General features: G+C 34.8%; 1 protein-coding gene across 1 annotated transcript in view; it reads left to right on the forward strand.

The window, feature by feature from the left end:
- Positions 1-19,679, forward strand: part of LOC106786125 (inhibin beta chain) — a 38,095-nt gene that overhangs the window by 15,075 nt on the left and 3,341 nt on the right. Inside the window, exons 2-3 of the mRNA XM_014747199.1 lie at positions 17,406-17,626; positions 18,297-18,531. Coding sequence (XP_014602685.1) covers positions 17,406-17,626; positions 18,297-18,531 — 456 coding nt within the window. The remainder of the gene's footprint in view (positions 1-17,405; positions 17,627-18,296; positions 18,532-19,679) is intronic.

The raw sequence follows: 19,679 nt of genomic DNA on the forward strand, positions 1-19,679 counted from the left end.
ATGACGGATATAGTCGTCAAACACACTTAACTGGTTAAATATCAACTTGTAAATTTGTTTCTCTTTTTCTTGATCTCGTATCACAAAGAATCTTACTGATCCACGTGCATAGATGTTAAGTATTGAAAAGTCTTAGAAGGTCACGACATCGAGGCTGACGAACCAGGACGAGATGAACTAGTTGGAGACAGTTTGAAGCAGGGGCAGGGTCGAACTCCTTCATCCTGGACACTGAAGAAACCTTTAACTAGATCGATCACTTATACTCTTTTAGGAAGGAAGTAATCCGAACTATCCGCGATAATTACAAATAAATTGTTTTAATACTAAATGGACAATTTAAACGGATTAAAGTATCTCGTTTCGGAGATAAGTTTTACTGGTCGGTGAACGCGCCCGTTAATGTAGAAATTCATTTTAAACTCTGCAGCAATATTTTTAACGAGGAAGAAAAATATTCTATTGCCTAAAGTGTTATCTCATCACTATAACGTGATTATCTGGTCGAGAGAACAAATTCTCTTTAATTTTTCGTTAATTCATTCTGACAAAAATAAAATGGAACAGATAGGGTTTGATATAAAAAAAGAAAAAGAAAACAAAATCCAATAAGAAAATACACGATCTATTCTACCTATCCTCGTTTGATTAACACGTTCGCGGACGTGAATCCTATAGCATTTATTTTTATTCTGATGTAGAATGACATGAATGCTATAGTATTCAAAATTTTTAATTTTTATTTTAAATTTTATGTTATATATGTAATGACCAATTCTTTAATATACGTTAATCTGACTGCCCTTATAAAATGTGTTTAATCAAATTTCGGATATCACAATTAATTGAAAAATATGACTGTCACTTTTCTTTCTCTTACTGAAACTTTTACCGTTTCGCGAACGTGTTAAAAAAACGACTCATTGCGTAACGTTTGAGTTCAATTGTTACGACGTTTCCCAGTAAAAAGAAAAACAATGTTAATAACGTTACTTTAGAATAAAAAATTAGACATTTCTTTACTGGTACGTAGCGAATTGTTTTTATCTCTCTCTCTCTTTTTCGAAAATGATATAAGTATTTTACGAAAATCAGAAAGAGAGAGAGAGAGAGAGAGAGAAGTATAAAAAGATCAAGAAGTACTTTAGTTGGCAAATACAATTCGGGTAACATAAAAATACATTTTACCAAAGGAGGATCCGAAGTAGACACTAACCCATAAGAGAAGAGAGAGAGAAAAAAAAATGAAAAAAAAGGGACGTAAGGTTTTTCCCTTTTTGATATGTGTTAAAATGCTCGACGAATTGAAGAGTTAACGCTTTGGAGGATTCGTCTCCTTTTGCCGAAATCGATGCATACCGCGAGTAGCGATAGGAGGATCGAGTTCGTTCAACCTGAGGGAATCCCAGGGACAAGCCGGTCAGACACGGCGCGCAGGGGTTAAGACTCGACCTTCTAGGCGGTGGCAAGAAGGGAGGTTTCTCCCCTCACTATTTCCCTCTCTCTCTCTCTCCCATTCCTTCTCTTTTTATCTGTCTCTCTGTGTCTCTCTTTCTTTCTCTTTCTCTCTCTCTTTTAGTCTCTGTCTCTGTCTTTCTCGCTCACTTGCTCCGGGCATCAACGGGAACTGGGAGGCTGACGGCGGTGGAGGTTCGAGATGGGGGTGGAATGGTTCGAGATGGGTTTGGAGTGGGGCAGGGTCGAATTCATGGACGAACGAGCCGACGGATAGGACGGCTGGCGCCTGTAGTCAGATCGATGCACGTGGCTCCAGCTGGGCGCCGCTCTTGGTACATCTCCTACACCCCCTTTATTCCCTCTTGACTCTCCTATTCCGAAGCACGTCGTACCCGTTCTCTCTCTCTCTCTCTTCCTCTTTCTTCCTGCTCGTTTCCCTCCTTCCTCGTTATCTCTCTTTCTCCAATCCAAGTATCGCTGCCGCCACCCCGACTCCTCCGTTATCCTCAGTCTCATCCTCCTCATCCCTTTACGTATCTCGCTACGCGTGTACACATCTACACTCTAACACTCCGTGCAACCTTACAACTATTGTATTTTCTTACTCTCTCTCTCTCTCTCTCTCTTGCGTTGCGATACTCTCTTTCTCTCTTCTATGTAACTCTTTCCCCTCTTCTTTCTTTTTATTCTCTATTTCTCTATTTCTCTCTCTTTCTCTTTTTCTCTACGAAGAAACCATCTCAAAAATCCACAGATCGTACCAAGACTTGTCGCGGCCATTTATGTACGTTGCGCATTGAACTAACACGTCACCGCGACGCAACTCACTCTGCCTATTCTTTTTCCTCCTCTCCCCTCCCAACCCTACGACCACTCTTTGATCTCCAATCCTATTCTCGTGTCTCATATTATATCCAAGAATCCCAACTATTTCCTTCTTTTTTCACTGAAAAACTACTTCCTTGGATAGAATAAACCGCTTTTGTTATAAAGATCATCATTGTCTCTCTTATCAATGTTTATTCTCATTTAAGAAATCCGTGATTTCAATTACTTTGACATTTCAATTTGTGTCTGTATCTCGTAGATTTGAGTTATCAATAATAGGATAATTAACATATAAGCGTATTGTGCGTTTATAATGTAATTATCTTTCCAATTAAAAATATCATATCAATAAATTATAAATAGGACACGCCCGATAAGAAATAGATAATATCTATACGAGCAAAAGATTAAACTCAAGTACTTTTTCTTATATCTAATTAAACTTTTAGATACTACGCGCCGCTATAGTGGCTTTCGCGGATGTGATCTTTGAACCTTGCGCCAGGGTCGTATTTTTTAAATTAGTTAAAGTGATTAAAGTTAAAGTATGTGTAATATATATTTTAAACAAAAATTATGACTTAATCATGAAATACTCTTCATTTGAATGTTCTCGTGCACAGAACGGAATTGCCCCGCCACACTTTGCAGTGTTATATCAATTATACGTTGTTCATGTCAGACCCTGCCATCCAGGGTAATAGCCACACGCAGAATTCAGCCGTATCTAAAAGTTTAATGAATACAATACCACATAGAATGGAAATATCAAATTAGTAAAATTTAAACTGAATGAATCTCGATGATTCATAAATATAATTTAGAAATGAATTGACGTATAAAAACTATCAACACTAATTCATATTAATCTGAAAACCATTATTGGACTCGACTCCTCGTGCACGTGCTTTATTTTACGCGATGCACGCCACACACGTCGCGGGTTTACGTGGCGACCACGTGGCCATAGATCTGGATCAGGGTTACCAACCGGCTATATCTGACCCTCTTATTTGACCGAGCGTATTACGGTCAATTGCCTCGGCCCTATGACTACACCTTTCGAATGAGAGACAGAATATTAAAAGATGCGTCTCTGTACATTCATCAATGTGCTACCTTGTCTTGAACACCCCCGTCAGACAACACGCCATCGGCCTGTAATTAAATTTGTATATCCTATTGCAAATCGTATACACCTATACCACCTTACTTTGTGTATGTAATCGGTGTGAAAGAGATAGGAGAATTCGCTGTCTACCTCTCTCTCTCTTTCACGAGTACACTATAATAACTTTAAACGGATTTATCGATAAGACCTCTCTCGGTGTACGATATAACATCCTTCCTTTTTATTTCACCCTTCGAATTCTCGTTTCATTCCTTGCCACAAGTAAATAGTTTCATCGAACTATCTTATATTTATTTGATATTTTTTATATTTGCATAAGAATGTATTGGACGATATTAGAAATGATGAAATAAGAATGATTAGAATATTTAATAAATGGTTTATTTTATTTTTTTTCGATTGATTACTTATAGAAATGATTTTAATAATTGTAGTAATTATACATTAATAACATACAAGTTAAATCGTATTGATAGTATATCTGATTTTGTTACTTTATTCACTTAAATTGTAACATTACTATGAACATCATGAGAGTTATGACAATTACATCATTTTACGAATAATTTCGCGGAACTGACAAAAATGCAATAACATGATAACAAGTGCAGCAACAACCCTTTCCACGTGGTACTTAAACCTACACCCGAGATACAGATATATTAGGTATAATAATTCATTTGGTAGCCTTTTTAGCAAATTTAGTATTTCCATTTTTCCAAAATCGGAGTCGTGAGATTAGATTGTCCATTGTAACGAGTTTTTGGAAAATTATACGAAGCTAATAAAGGATAGAGAAATGGAAAGGAGCAAGGAAGCGAAATCTTTTAACCAATATTGCGAAACGTATTTGCAAGATCATTCTAATGGAAAGATTTTCATTTCCTTCTGCATAAAATTCTCAGTAGTAGAAAAAAAAAAATAAACTATTCGATTGCATGGATTGGTTTAAATTGTATTACGTGAATATGTTTTTAAATAATGTTATCCATTTTTTTTTGTTTGTACATTCATTTGTGAGAATCACGAGAATCCCAAGAATTTGAAAATCTTGAAAACATTCGAAATAATTCTCTTTAAGAGAAAGAAAAGAAAAATATTAAAAAGAGAGAAAAAAAAAAATTCGAATAAAATCTTGTGCGAATTAAGATAGGAGACCGAAACGTAGTCCATTTTCTCAATTCTCTTCGTTCGTAAGAACGATAAGAATTTGTGGAATAATCCGAAGCTAAGCCATTATCTCCATACTTCTCCTTTCTTTATTTGTCTTTTCCTAAGTTACCACGATGCTTCTTACCAAAGCTAACTCATTTGGAAAACTGTGAAGCGAGCTTTTTCTTTCCCTTCAGTGAAACATTGAAAGTACTTCTTCATCCATCGCTCGTTTGTTCGTTGATTCGTTCGTTCGTTCGTCCAACGAGAACAATTCGTTGAAAGGTCGAATTTTCGATTCCCCGAGGTTCTATCAGTACAGCACTTTTTTTCGATCTTCTTCTATATTTCTAGTTAGATAGTCGAAAAGAGATCCTAGCGTTTCTTTTATTACGAAATAGAATATTCAATTTGTAGTCAATGTCTTATTAATTCCGTCTTTATCGTTTCGAATAAGTTAAGAAAAGAAAAAAAAGAAAAGAGGGATCGAGAGAGAGAGAGAGAAATAAGATCGGTTAAAGTTCCCCTAGAAAATTGCCCTCGTAGAAAAAAAATCTCCAATTGTCATAACGATTTAGCGTTCGTCAATTTTGTTTGATAGAACATTCCATATATAAGTAGAATCGATAGGTTGAATTAAATATCGTTTAAAAAAAAACAACGTTTATTAAACTGTGATAGATTGAATTTTCAAGCGATAACTGTATCACTTGCAACTTTTCATATAATAAAACTACGAATCTATTATTTTCTAATATTTGTCCGTATATTTATTGCACATAGTTATTTCGTATCATTATTATAATCATAATTTCGTCTAACTTTAATCAAATCTTTCGATATTAAAGATATCTATTAACCTTCTTGATAAATCTATCGAGTAAATCCAACGTTTTACGTTTCGACACTATATAGACATTTTGTTAAATATAATAGTATAAAACTTGATGAATATATATGAGTATTACGAATTGGATGTGTGCCCGTCGAAAAATAAAATCTTTATTATTGCATCACGGAGATTAACAATTAACAACTACACAATTAGAGATTACTGTAAAAAGTATTACGAAAAATTGGTATTCCCGAATAAGCGGAATTTTTTCTCACATCATTAAAGTTTCAAAAATGTTTCCATTGGTACCATGATGAATCAATATGTTCGATAATATAAGATTACATCTTATGTTAGTCGGTATCATAGCTAATATAAATTTATATTTCGAGAAAATGAATAGATAAATGGATAAATTTTCGTGAACAGGAAGAAAAAATACATTTTCTTTTAAACATTCCTTTTCTATTTCTCCCGATTTTCTTAGTTCCACCTCTTCGTCTATCTCCCCATTCCAACGTCACCCACTTCCACCTCATTCCATCACCTCACGCCCATTTTCTAGCTCTTTCCTTCAGTATTCCCTATACCGCGAAGCTGCGTCTTAAATGGACGACTTGGCGACGAGGAAATTTCTCTTTTCCTTCGTGACGTACGCTTGTAGAAAATTTACGATAGGTTCTAGTCGCGTTCGCGCTAACCCCGATTACGAAGAGACAGTGTGAAAATGGGAAATACGAGGGAATGTGGAAAAAAGGGTGGAGAACCGAAAAAGAGAAAGAAAGAGAGTCCATACTTTTACCGATTTTAAAAACGTTCTTCCAAAATCGAGAACTCCTTTTATCCCTTAGAACCGAATAACGCCGTACGATTACGTTTCCCGTTGAGATAAGAAAAAGAAAAAGAAAGTAAGTATATCGCGTATTTTCGTAAATAATGTTAGACGTTCTGTTCCAAATAGGTTTTTTCGGTTTATCGGACGATCGATTAAGGCGATAGGCGAGGACGGACGATGAGTTAATCGTTGACCTCATTACGTTATACTTTTCCTTTTTTTTTTTCTTTTCTTTTTTTCTTTTTTAAATGGAGAAATTTTTACATTATTATGATGTAGAACGACGCCATTGAGTGTCTATATTATACAAGCCAAGTTTATTCAGTTAAATCCTACGAGACGAAAATTTTGTTCATTCGATGATACTTTCTGATATACTTTCAAAGCATTTTATATCAATCGACTAAGTAAAAGATTTTTCTCTTCTTTTCTACCTTTCAAATATTTCATTATTTTACGAATTTACCTTTATTTCAATATTTAAACTTCGATATATATGTAGAGTGTAACAGAATAAGTGGGAAATATTATAGAAATGGCTTCGGAATATTGAAAGAAGAAAAAAAAAGTTTGTATAAACATATATCCTATTTGACCTTGTTACGAAGTTATAGCGAATTGGAGTTTTGATGAACTGAATAAGACTTACATTCACAAGAGGTGTTTATAATGACCTCCTTGTACCTGCACACAAGCTTGCAATCGTCTTACAAACGATTACACCTCGCTTTCTCCATGTTTTCAGTCATTACTCGGATATACTGGAAGCTTTGTTCAATCCTTTCACGAAGTATTTTCACACACTGTAACAAATTCAACTTTAACAAATTCAAATCAGGTGATCGAACAGATCAGACAATAGAACCATCACAAGCTATCCCCCTTGTTTGAAAATCGTTCGTTTAAAAATGATTTGGTTAGTCGGTAGAAATGTTATGGTGCCCCATCGTGTATAAACTACATGCTGTGTCTGATGACCAATGGAATATCTTATTTCCGTTTATCGAAATAATCAAAACCACCACTATATACGTATAATTCGCTATAACTCCGAAATAAGGTCAAATAGGATATATGTTTATATGAACTTTTATATTTTTGCTTCGATTTGTTGAAACCATTCCTATAATGTTCCTATAATGTATCATTTCGCAACATTTTCATACAAATTAATGTGTGATTAAATAATTGAATATCTCGTTAAAAAGATATTGTATGTTGTATAAATCTCTATAATTTTACAGGACAGTCTTTTAAATTTTGTCAAACAAAATAATTTATAATTAATATTTTCGTTCATCTTAAAAACAATTGTTAAAAATAAGAAAAATGTATATCGCTGATTTAACGTTTGGAAAAGTTTCAAACATTTTATATAATTACAGATTTGTAACATCAACGTGATTTTTCTTTCCCGACACAGGTATTCAATTAATAAATTAGAATCCACTAAATTATCGGAGAAATGAAAATCTAATTCCGATTACAAAGTTATATCTAATTAACAATAAAATGTAGATAAGTGAAATTACAAGTTACGTTACAAGATTATTACGACAAAAAGGAATAAAAAGAAAATATTCAAGGATCCTAGTTAAAATTGTCGCGAATAGTCAATTGGCAAGTAAGCTTAGATATCCCTTGCTACGTTCCAACGAGTTCGACTTAAGTACACGCGCATGCACTTCTGAGGAAAACCGAATGACGTTATAAATCATAGAAACTGTTAGTCCACGAGTTTTGTTTCGTCCGTCCGTTCGTACGTGTTCGCCTAAGACCTTACAAAGTATATATATATATGTATATGCAAGCGTTACATTCATATTGTCAACTCCGTTAACTTCATGATGCATACCGATGATAAATCATGACGATATTGTTGTTTTCTTTACGGCAACTTTAAAAATAAACAAACAAACAAACGAAAAAAGGTCGAAACCGATTAGGTTCGAATATAATGCATTTAGACTTCTTTAATTGATTCGAATTAAAACGTTTTACTTCATGCTCCGGAAAAACGTTTGGAAAAGTTCGTGAGATCATAAATCTCTCTCTCTCTCTCTTTCACTCTCATTCTCCCCGATTTAATACGCAACGTCAACTCGAGTTTGGATGACTTCTTTTCTTTTTTTCCTTTTTTTTTTATCTGTTTTTATGCTCGGCTCAATAAAGTCGTAGGAGCTTTATGAGACAAGTCTGAAAGGGAAAGGGAAACGTTTCTCCCCTTGAGAATACTCTGCTTTATTCTTATCGTAGACATTTTACAAAGCCGAGAAAACGTTTTGCTTAGAGAGTCTGACGGTGATCGATAACGGACGTTTGGTTGAACGATCGCACGTATCCTTGGGAATCGCACTTCGTTCGATGCAAACCAAGATTGTAAAGCCTATAACTTTAAAACCTTGGCCGTGCTAATAGATTGATCGCTCGATGTTTGCTGCCTCACCACTTTCCTCTCTAACGGAAACTGCAACTCCGTTATAGTTGATCGGCCCCGTAACATTGTATATGCCTATTATATGTGACGAGTTAATTTCGTCATTGAAAAAATTGTATTACTATAAAACACACACAAATTTGATATTTCTTAGAAATATTAATAATACGATTTCACGGATATATTTTTCTTTCGCGCATTGTTTACTTTTTGTTTTACTTTTTACGATCGGGACGATGTTATTGTGTATATTTACAGGAATAGTTTATGCAGTACCAAGTCACGTGATTTCTTACAAGTTTGCATGTAACTTTTGTCAAATTTACATTGAATCATTTATCAAATTGTTCAACCACATTAACGATTTTTTTCGATACATTTTCTACTCGGCGAATACTGATTCGTGACAATCTACACGATTTTCACCCTTTACACGCGACGTTAAAAACCATGTAAATTTTTGTCGAAAAGACTTTGATAAAATGATCGTACCTCGTGATATGTTCATACAACAGTTTTCCTAAAGCACAATGCGTTGAAAAAGTAAAAAAGTCAATAGTCAGAATGACGTTACGGAAGTTAGGGTTGCACATAAAAGTGACGGTTAAAGGAATGAATAATGTCGATGTGTCAGTGTGAGAGAAGAAAAGATATCATCCATTTGATCGGCTTTTAAAGTTACCATAAGCATTGAACTTGATTATATTAGCAAATTCAATAATTAGGTTGTAGAAATTAATTTGATGCAACAAATAAATACAAAATTTGTATTAATAAGACACCGAATTAATTTCCACGCCTAATAATTCCTTTCTTCATCGTTGTTTCCTATTTTTTAATGCATTTAACGTGTTTGTTTATTTTTTTTTTTTATTTTTCTACATTTGATGCATAGAAAATGTCTCATTCACTAGGTTCATCGAACAAGATAATAAATCTCAACAAGCATCGCCTAAATTCAAGACAATAGTCTACTTGTAAAACAAATGGCACATTGTTGCTTTAGGAAAATTATTTTTCATCTAGTTGTGAACGAAAAGTCGGAGATTTACGTTACGACGAGAGGAAAAATTATGGGTAAGAGAAACTCGCGTACCTTGCCAAGTATCCGAGATTAGATTTCTCTGGAAGGTCTTAAAATTTTTGGAAAAGCCCGCAAGTAGAAAATGATCGTGTTCATTCGATGTTTGACGGTAAAACGGTGCTGGCGAAAATTTATCGATAATGTGAAAATCAGAGAAAAAGAAATAATAACAATATATTACTTTAACGTTGGTCCCCCTTCTCTAAATTGTATAATCACCATACCTTACATATCTCCTATAGAAATATTCGATACAAACGAAATAAAGAAATGAAAAAAAAAAATAACAACAACAAAATCCGAAAATTATGACGCGAGCATAAACATTTAAACGTAAGAGAAAAGAGAAATCCACTGATTGCTTTGGGATAGAATACGAAGAAAATTCGTATGCTTTGCCAACAACTATCCAGATCGTACTAAAGTATTCATAGGAGCACGCAGGTCGGGGGATGATCGTGTTCGATCCTTGATAAAAGGTATGATCTTGCTTAAATCTAACGTTATTCAATTGTCTCGACGTTAACGTCCTTCTTCCTTTTATATTTATTCCTATAAAATAAAAATACAATTATTTAATATGAATCTTTTGTATCCATATTATCCTTCTCGATGATATACAAGAACAAACTCAACTCGAGAAAAGGGTAAGAGAAAACGAACGAACAAACGAACGAGAAAGATGGTTAATTAAAAAAATCTAATTAAATAACCTATGAGAAATTGAAAGGCAAAGAAAATTGTTAATCCTGTAAGAAAGAGAAAAAGTATTTAGTAAATGTAAGAGTTATGGGAATTTATTCGACCGCAAAAATACTTTTCTCGCCACAGGAAACGACCAACGATGAAGTCGTAGAGAGACGAGCACGAATCGATAATCATGTCCTCTCTCTCTCTCTCTCTCTCTCTCTCTTTCTGTCTTTCACTAGTTCCTTTTCTCTCTCTCTCTCTCTCTCTCTCTCTCTCACTCTCTCTCTTTTTCTTTCTCACCCTTTCTTTTTCTCTCTATCTCTCTCTCACACCCTCCTCTATTTCTTCAATAGAGATCGCTAGGATTATATAGCATAAAGGTCTAGGATCTTCATCCTTCTACTATAACTTGCTATTCTTTTTCCTAAAAATGGTACTTCCTGAACGCGTGGTGTTCTCTTCCAAGCATCGTTCACCGGTGCGGAATCCGTTGGTGTCGCATTGCGGCGTAAGGGGATCTATCGGGGAGAGGGAGAGGGATAGAGAAAAAGAGAGAGAGAGAAAGAGAGACAGATAGATACATAGAAAGAGAGAAAGAGAGAGAGAGAAAGAGAGAGACATTAAAAGAGAAAGAGGCAAAAGTACTTACTAAACGTACCGACCTCGAAAAGTGCGAGACACTCGACGCACTCGAAACTCGAGCGAGGCCGTTCGAAAGTCGAACGACGCCTCTTCGGCCCGTTCTCAACGACAACGACGACAACTATGACGACGACGACGACGACGCGTCTTCGGCTCCGGCCAGTCACTACCTCTCCTCGACCATTAAACTATGAAAGAGAGAATTCTGGCTGAGAATTTCGAATGCATCTAACCGACGCGATTCTACATTCCATCGATGATTATCCACGAGAGAGACAAATTTTATTACCGATTCTGTATATGTGTATATATATATGTGTGTGGGTGTGTGTGTATAGATGTCTCATCTCTTCCTACTATTTTATTCTATTTTTTTTTCTTTTTTTCTTATTCAACATCGACACCATGAATATTATTTTACGTTGTATGCGTAAAATCTATTTGTATTTGGATCTTTGGATGAAATTAACACGTTGCTTATTTAGATGAGGGAATATCTTGTGTATTTCATATTTTATAATCGTATAAATAAATATTAATATATAATAATTATAATATAATATTTTACGCGTGACAATGTGATTTTTAAAATACCAATACAAATTATAATTAATTTATAAATATATAATATTTAAAGCAAGGAAATATTTGGTCACTTGTTAACGATTAGCAATAAAATGTATCGTCAGCAACGTGTTAAAATGATCATTATAAACAACGACATTATTTGTTTATTTAACTTTAATCCAGTAAAGCGATGGCTTTTTTGTAAAAAAAAAAAAAAAAGAAAATCTTATTAAACGAAGGATTATTATTTTAATCATATTCTCAAGCTTATATATATATCTAATAGATTTTAATATCATATTGTTCATGAATTTCAACGCGGATAAACCTTTTTTTTGATAATTATTAAAGATATCAAATTTGTTAATGAAAGAACATTAGGTATATCCTAAGATATAAAATATCAATAAGAAAATAATTAAAATTAGTTGGAATAAAAAATCGTAAATAATACGAATGACGAATAGTCGTCCTGTCAAGCAGGAAAACATAGATTCGGATATGTCCTATTACTTAACGTCATATTGTCCTAATTTTCAAAACGGATATACGATTGATAACATTTTTAAATGAACAACGGCAAATGTAAACATTTTCGCATACGCGAAAGACTTTTTAATGGTGTAACGATGCATTTCATCATTTCTACCCTTCTCTTACTCTCTCTCTCTCTCTCTTTCTCACAACAATGGCATGGAGCTTATCGGTATTTTTTATTATCCAAAAATAAAAATGCTGAAGAAGTCCCAATAAAAGGAACGAAACGTCCAACTTAGTTAAATTAAGTTCTACTTCTTTTTTTGATGTCCAAGTTCCCTGTGATACATTATCATTAAGAATTGTATTTTTGGACAAGAAAAATAACTGATTAAATAAAACTAATAATCGTGAGTTAAAAAAGTGACTAATAAAATGCACAATCACAAAAATTGAAACTGTTATTATTATTATGGATTATTTTGGTGAAAGTTAAAACATGTAAATATATAGATACGTGTAGACTAACGAGACTAACCGATACTGGAAACCACTGCTAAGAGCCCATATATCACACTCCATTATGTTTTCTACATCGGACGAATGTCGTTGTCTTCTCCGTTCCTCCGAAATTCGAAACCATGTCGAAAGGGATAAGGGTGATACTATGTCGTGTAAAGGGGTAAGGATGAAAAGGGAAGGGGTGAAGAAAAGAAAACGTACGAAATGGCCGATGACTCTCTCTCTCTCTCTCTCTCTCTCTCTCTCTCTCTCTCTTTTTCTTTCTCTTTCTCTCTTGTTTTCGTTTCCACTTATTCTTTTTCTTTCCCTTCTTGTTACACTATGTAAGCACATGTACATATGTATCTATGCATATGTATGTACTTGATACATCGAAATAAGATAGAAAGAATATTCTACTACTAAAAATCGAGGATCAGCAATTGTCGATCAGACGCCAAGGACTCACTCGCAAAATAATGTCGTTCACCAATATTTCATCTTTGTCCTCTTTCGTTGATATTCCTACGGTCATTTTAGTCTCATGGGGTTTTACTTGCAAGAAAGAGAATTCTATTATTTCATTCCGTACAGATCGTTACTCTTATCGTCTTTATCGATTATTGTACCAAAGTCTAATATAAGAGAATTTCGAAATTGAGGAATACGTATTCTCGCCCATAAATTATCTTGTTTTGCTCGCTATTTCATAAGAAAAGAAGAAAAGAAAGAAAGAATGAAATAAAGGGACAATGATAGGAAGATTTTAAAAGTCAAAAATGTTAAATGTAATTAATGTCGGAAAACATTGTCAACGTGAAATTAATAAAAACAAAAAAGAAAAAAGGATATATTTAATCCAACATATAGTTAATTTTAACCGCACGCAAAATAGGATTTCATTTCCGAGACAAAGTATGTTATTACGAAAGTAGTTTCCTCGCTAACACAATTTCTTGAAATTTTCTTGGAACGGAGATTGTACAACAAACATGCACAGAGAGTATGCATTTCCGTCTGTAAATAAACTCCGTCTCTAAGATAAAGATCTTGTTGGAACTCTATAGAGAAGATGATCCTTTTACAAGGACGCGAACGAAAGTAAGAATAAAGAAAAAAATATAATAAAATAAAATAAAATACAATAAAATGAAATCAAATATAAAAGTAAGAAAGTTTTTAAAAAACGAAACACGTACTCCTTGCCGTATTTTCAGTATCACTGTTCCGCCATGCGAGACGACATAACTACGGAGCATTAATGTCTCATCGATCCTCAGCTTTTTTGCGGGAACGTTTCTCGAAAGCACGAGATCGAGAATGATTCTTCTTACGGCTATTGTATCCCGATACCGTACTTCACGTTCCCTGGACAGTTATCGTCTTTTTCCACGGTAATGGTGATACGACGATATTGAAACGTTCGAAGACATAAATCAGAATGAATTAAAAGCAAATATCGCTCGTTCTGACCCTTTCCAGCAAGATGTCCAATAGTACAGCCACCAATAACAGAAAGAGAAGCACTTAGATCGTTTTATGCATGCTGCACGTATCCATTATATTATATTTCTAGTGCGTACATTTTTCGATACACCATAAACATATATATTCATACATTTTTGTTCTCTTTTTCTTTCTCTCTCTCTCTCTATATATATATATTTTTAAGTCAATAAAGAACTTAATAAGATATATATTGAATTGCACTTACGAATCACTTTTTGTGTACCAACCAACTTCGACATAGATAGTGCTTTTCACTTGATGCCCTCTCTGATATCAAGATTGAAAAGTGGTTCTCTTTTTCTTCTTCTCTTCGATCGCATGATCGTTTCCAAGTAGACAAAAAGAAACTACTCTTATCGGTGAAAAGAGTTTACCTATAACCCTCCTTCTAAAAAGTAAATATTATTTACCTTTTCGCGTTTTGATTTCTAAAACGATTGAAAAATCATATTTATCACGTTCTATTTAACTATTTTTCATTTTAATGCAATTTTATTTCTTCTTCTTCTTCTTGAAGATAAATTGAAAACAAAAATAAATGCCTAGAAAGCATTTGAATAAAATTGTTTAAACTTATGCTAAAATTTTCAACGACAACCTCTCAAGAAAATAATCGAAAATAAAACTAAGCCCAATTCTTTAGCCGCGTTATTTCTTTATTACATTTTTCATCAATTTCAAATCTTTATCACTGGATAAAAATATGCTTACCACACCGGACACAGATACCAAAACCAAAGTGAACTTTCGTATCCAAGATTGCATCGTATCAAATAAAAATAGAGAAAGAGAGAAAGAAGGAAATGGAAAACAGAAAAAAGAAAACAGAAGACCGGAAAAGCGTATGGAAAGTCATACATATCTTGTTCATTCCATTTCACTATTTCTCTCTCACCCTCTCTCTCTCACACCTTTCTTTAAATTTTATAGCGAATAGCGTCAGTACGCACGCGAGGCATTAAGCGTTCTCTGTTTTATTTTTCTTTGTCGAAGACGAGGTAAAGGAGTCGTATATAGGCCGCTGACGATGACGATGAAGACGACGACGTGTGTAAGGGAAACTCGAAGTCTCGGCGGAGGGCTTCGAGAGATATAACAGGCAAGCAAGCAAGCAAGGCAAGCAAGCAAGGCAAGGCAGGCAGGCGGGTTCCGTGTGTGTATAAAAAGAGAAAGAAAGAGAAAAAAAGAGAGAGAGAGAGAGAGAGAAAGAGAGTAAGAGCAGACGTGTCGCGTCTTTGGATTCTCGCAAAGATGGACGGTATAAGTGCACACTCTTTCTCTCTCTCGCACTCGTACAGTCTGGCGCACTTAAAAGGTTAAGCGCGTAGTCGGGAGGCCGGCAGGTTGAATATCTCGGTGGTGTTGCTGGCGTCCAGCGACAGCAACGAGTCGCGATGGCTGAGCAGTGGGGGATGGGAGGTGGGGGTGGGATAGGGTGTGTGCGCGCGCGCGCGCGCTCGAGTAAGCGAGCCAGAGAGGTCAAAAAGAGAGTACTGACTGGTTGGCGGGGGTAGAAGGCGGAAGGCAGACGGGCGGCAGACAAACCCGTGCTTATCCCCACCGAACGAGCAACCCCACCGGTCCGTGACTCACCAAACCGTTAAGGGATGAAGCCGCCCTGCTTTTACTCTACGCGCACACACGTGTAACGAGCGTATATCTTTCTCTTTCTCTACATCCCCCTCCACCTTTCTTTCTATCTATCTTTCTTTCTCTCTCTCTCTCTCTCTCTCTCTCTCTCTCTTTCGTTACACGGATCTCTACCACAAGTATTTTACTACTGCATCGTGTCTCGTGTAATCCTTCCCTTTTCTACCTATTCTATAGTTTACCCTTGTCTACTATTATACATACACGTACGTATGTATATACTATCTACATTTACGTGCCGACGATATACACTTCTATTTATACGTCTATATGGAGACAATGAAACGCGGGTGTGAAAAAAAAAAAAAATATATATCTACATATGTTTATACGTAGAAACGTATGTGGCAACCGTATGCTCCTAACCGGGCATACGATATCTCTTCAAACCCCTGTTGAGACTTTTCATTTAAAGCTTGCGCTCGTTGGCGGTTCCGACACCCACATATTCACTCACTCACTCTCTTTCTCTCGTTATACAAAACAACAAAAATGTTTCTCTTTCGTAACTCGTAATTATTTCAAGACATACCAACGCCATGTCTTATATACTTTGATATATACTATATATTGTGTAAGTATGCATATACGGTCTCGGTCCTTGAACGTGAAGTACATCGCGTTCACTCATTTCTTTCTCTCCTTCTCTCTCTCTTTCTCTCTTTCTCTTTCTCGCGTGTCGTCTAGTATGTGAACGCACTCACGAACACGACGTTGTTGGTGATGATCGTGGGAAGGGGTTGTAACGCATTACACGACATGAGCCCACTCCGACCTGGCAGTGTACTGCAATTGGGTGGGGTGAACGTGTGCGAGGGTGAACATGCCGGAGGGAATAAACGAGAAAAAAAGATAAGAGAAAAAGAAGTGCGAGAGAAGTGTGAGAGAGAGAGAAAGAATCAGGACTGGTGGCGTCCAGAAAAATCACTCTGACCACGACGACGTCGACAACTATGGCGTTTTTATTCGCACGTAAGAACATGTAATTAAAATTCGCGTACATTTTGATGCACTCTGAATCTTCATAATTGTTAGCGAATGAATGAACGGAGGATATAAAGGAGGTGAAAAAAAATGACGACAATCTTAATAAATACTTCGTCAATGAGAAGATATCACAGGGAACTTGGACATAAAAAAGGAAGTAGAACTTAATTTAATTAAGTTGGACGTTTCGTCCCTTTATTGGGACTTCTTCAGCAACTTAATCTTTACAGTTCAGCGTCTTTTTTCATTGAGTATACATACATATTTATTTTTATTATTAATATTCAAAACACAAAACATCTAAACCTCGTTAAGTATCAGCTCGTTATAATTTGAAACCCTCAAGAAAACTGTTTCAATCTGTTTCAAACTGTTCAAAATGTTCGTCAATATTCTTATCTTATTATCTCGATTAAATACAAAAATTATAGTTAATACTTTAAAATACATGTAAAATTATAACATATGAACGTGTAATATAATTGAATGCATAATTTAACATTGTGCAAAAATATTCAATGAAATGTATCTTCTTTTCTGTATGGAAATGATCCGACAATGGTTTCGCAACATCTAATGTGTTGTTATAATTATGATAATCAATTACGTTGATGGTTCTAGGACGTACGCTGAACGGACAACCATTACTAGAATTTCCAATGTCCAGCGGCGAACCGGCATTAGAGCCTCTAAGGATCAAACGGGCGACCCTTTGGACACGAGTAGAATACAGACAAGCCCATCACTATCAACATCATCGTCAGGGTCAAAGCAATCAAAAGAACATCACTCTCTGGGTATTTAGGGTGCGTTGTGGCAATACAACGCATTTGCGCGGCAAGGTAATTAAATTTTACGATGAACGAGCATTTCTAGGATACCCAAATGTTTAACACACATATTTTCTCTCTCTTTTTTTTTTAATTAATAATTTAATTTAACGTTAACGCGTAAGGAAACAGGAAATACGCAATAATACAATTTTTCAATAAAAGCTACCTATAGAAAAGAGAAAAAAGAAATATATTTAGAAATGAAGATAGAATTAGAAGTGTTAACATAATTTCTTCGATTTAAGGATCGAAACGTTAACCAATGAAAGCTCATTTAAGCCCACCTTTAACAACTATCCTCGTTTGTTTCACTAGCAAGATATCGATACGTTACGATGGGGGAAAAGTTGTCTACCTCTTTTTATCGGATTTTTCCGACACTAATCCCATCTACTATCTCAAGCTGTATTTATAATAATCCCTTCGATATTATACGCAACGTTCGTGAGGTTTCGTTCGAGCGTACAGCTTCCGCGATATCGTTTGAAAAATAATATTTTCTTGTTTACGTTTAACCCCAAAGTCGAAATATTAAAACGATATATCATTATTTTGACGACATAACGATCGATAAATAAAATATTCGTTAAATCTCATATGTAAAATATTACTTTTAATGAATGAATTTGTTAGAATTATGATGAAAAAAAAATAGCAAATGAATCGTTGATATTTTTAGGAACTCGGGGAGCATCTCGAAATGGTGACGCTCCTAGGCGTGAACATTGGTCAATTGGGCTGGCAGAAGTTCGATGTAACAAAGGTCGTCAGCAATTGGTACACAGCTAACGTGAATTCACCGAGGGATAAACTGACGCTTTTGGTGGACTGCACAGGATGTGGCACGCACGTTCACGTGTCGACCTTCGGCGGGCACTCGCCACACGTGATCGAGTCCTCGTTAAATCCAAAAGGCAAGCAAAGCATAATATCTAATGCTTGAAACACGCTATTCGAGATCGTTCTACTTGATAACAATCGAATTTTCTCATTACGACAGATAACTTTATTATATCTTAATTCATTGTCGCGATATAATATAAACAATATTATTTTGTGATAATTTTTTCGAACGAAGAGTTAAAGAGATCAAAAGGAAAAAAAAAAACAAGAAAAAAGAGGAATATAAATGAAATTCAATCGCAAACATCTATGAAAGATAACCTTATTTCGATTCAGTATCATAACACAGAGCTACTACGAAGTCGTATCGGTTAATATGGCTTCCATAGTATAAAAAAGACTGGTCACATAAAGTTGGGAGGTGATACGATGGAAATAACATTTAGCCTGTATTCCTATCCCCGGTAACTAATTTAAGAAGACATATTGGGATTAACGAACGCGTTTGATTCTTTCTATATGATAATTTGATTCCATGGATTCGTTGGGATCGAGCATACTCGTCTTCCCCTTGCTCCCGCACCACTCTTTCAATCCCCTTCGTAACATTAGTATTCTAGGTTGCTACACTTCCGAGATATATCTACGTACGAAATGGTGCGGTATATTCCGCCGAGATTATTCGGATGTTACGTGTATACTTTTTATTGATTGTCTTGCACCAATACTTACTTGCACTTCAAATCATTCTTCATTCAAAATTCTAAATTATTGTCTCTGATACACATGACACACATCTAATAACTATTGAAATACGATTAATTAATTAGGCAGAAAGATTTGTTCATTTAGTATATTAATAATTCGCATTAATTTATTAAACGTTAATGTTCGTTAAACTAATATATATGAGTTTCAAAGGGAAAATTGAAGAGAGTTAATAAATTTTGATGAACAAATTTATTTGATCTTGTTGACAAATAATTTTACATAGTGCAAGATATAACAAGATCAAATAAATTTGTTCATCAAAATTTATTAACTGTTAATTTATTAACAATTTTCCCTTTGAAACTCATATATATTAATATACTGTTGGGACAAGAATATTGATTATTAAATTCGTTAAACTATTATAAGCAATTAATATGTTAAATATTTAAAAATAATTTATTCATTTAATATTAGGAATTTTATACTTATTTTATATTGTTTTATC

Source organism: Polistes canadensis, unplaced genomic scaffold, assembly GCF_001313835.1.
Source record: "Polistes canadensis isolate GaletaPanama2010 unplaced genomic scaffold, ASM131383v1 scaffold_66, whole genome shotgun sequence".
NCBI lineage: Eukaryota > Metazoa > Arthropoda > Insecta > Hymenoptera > Vespidae > Polistes > Polistes canadensis.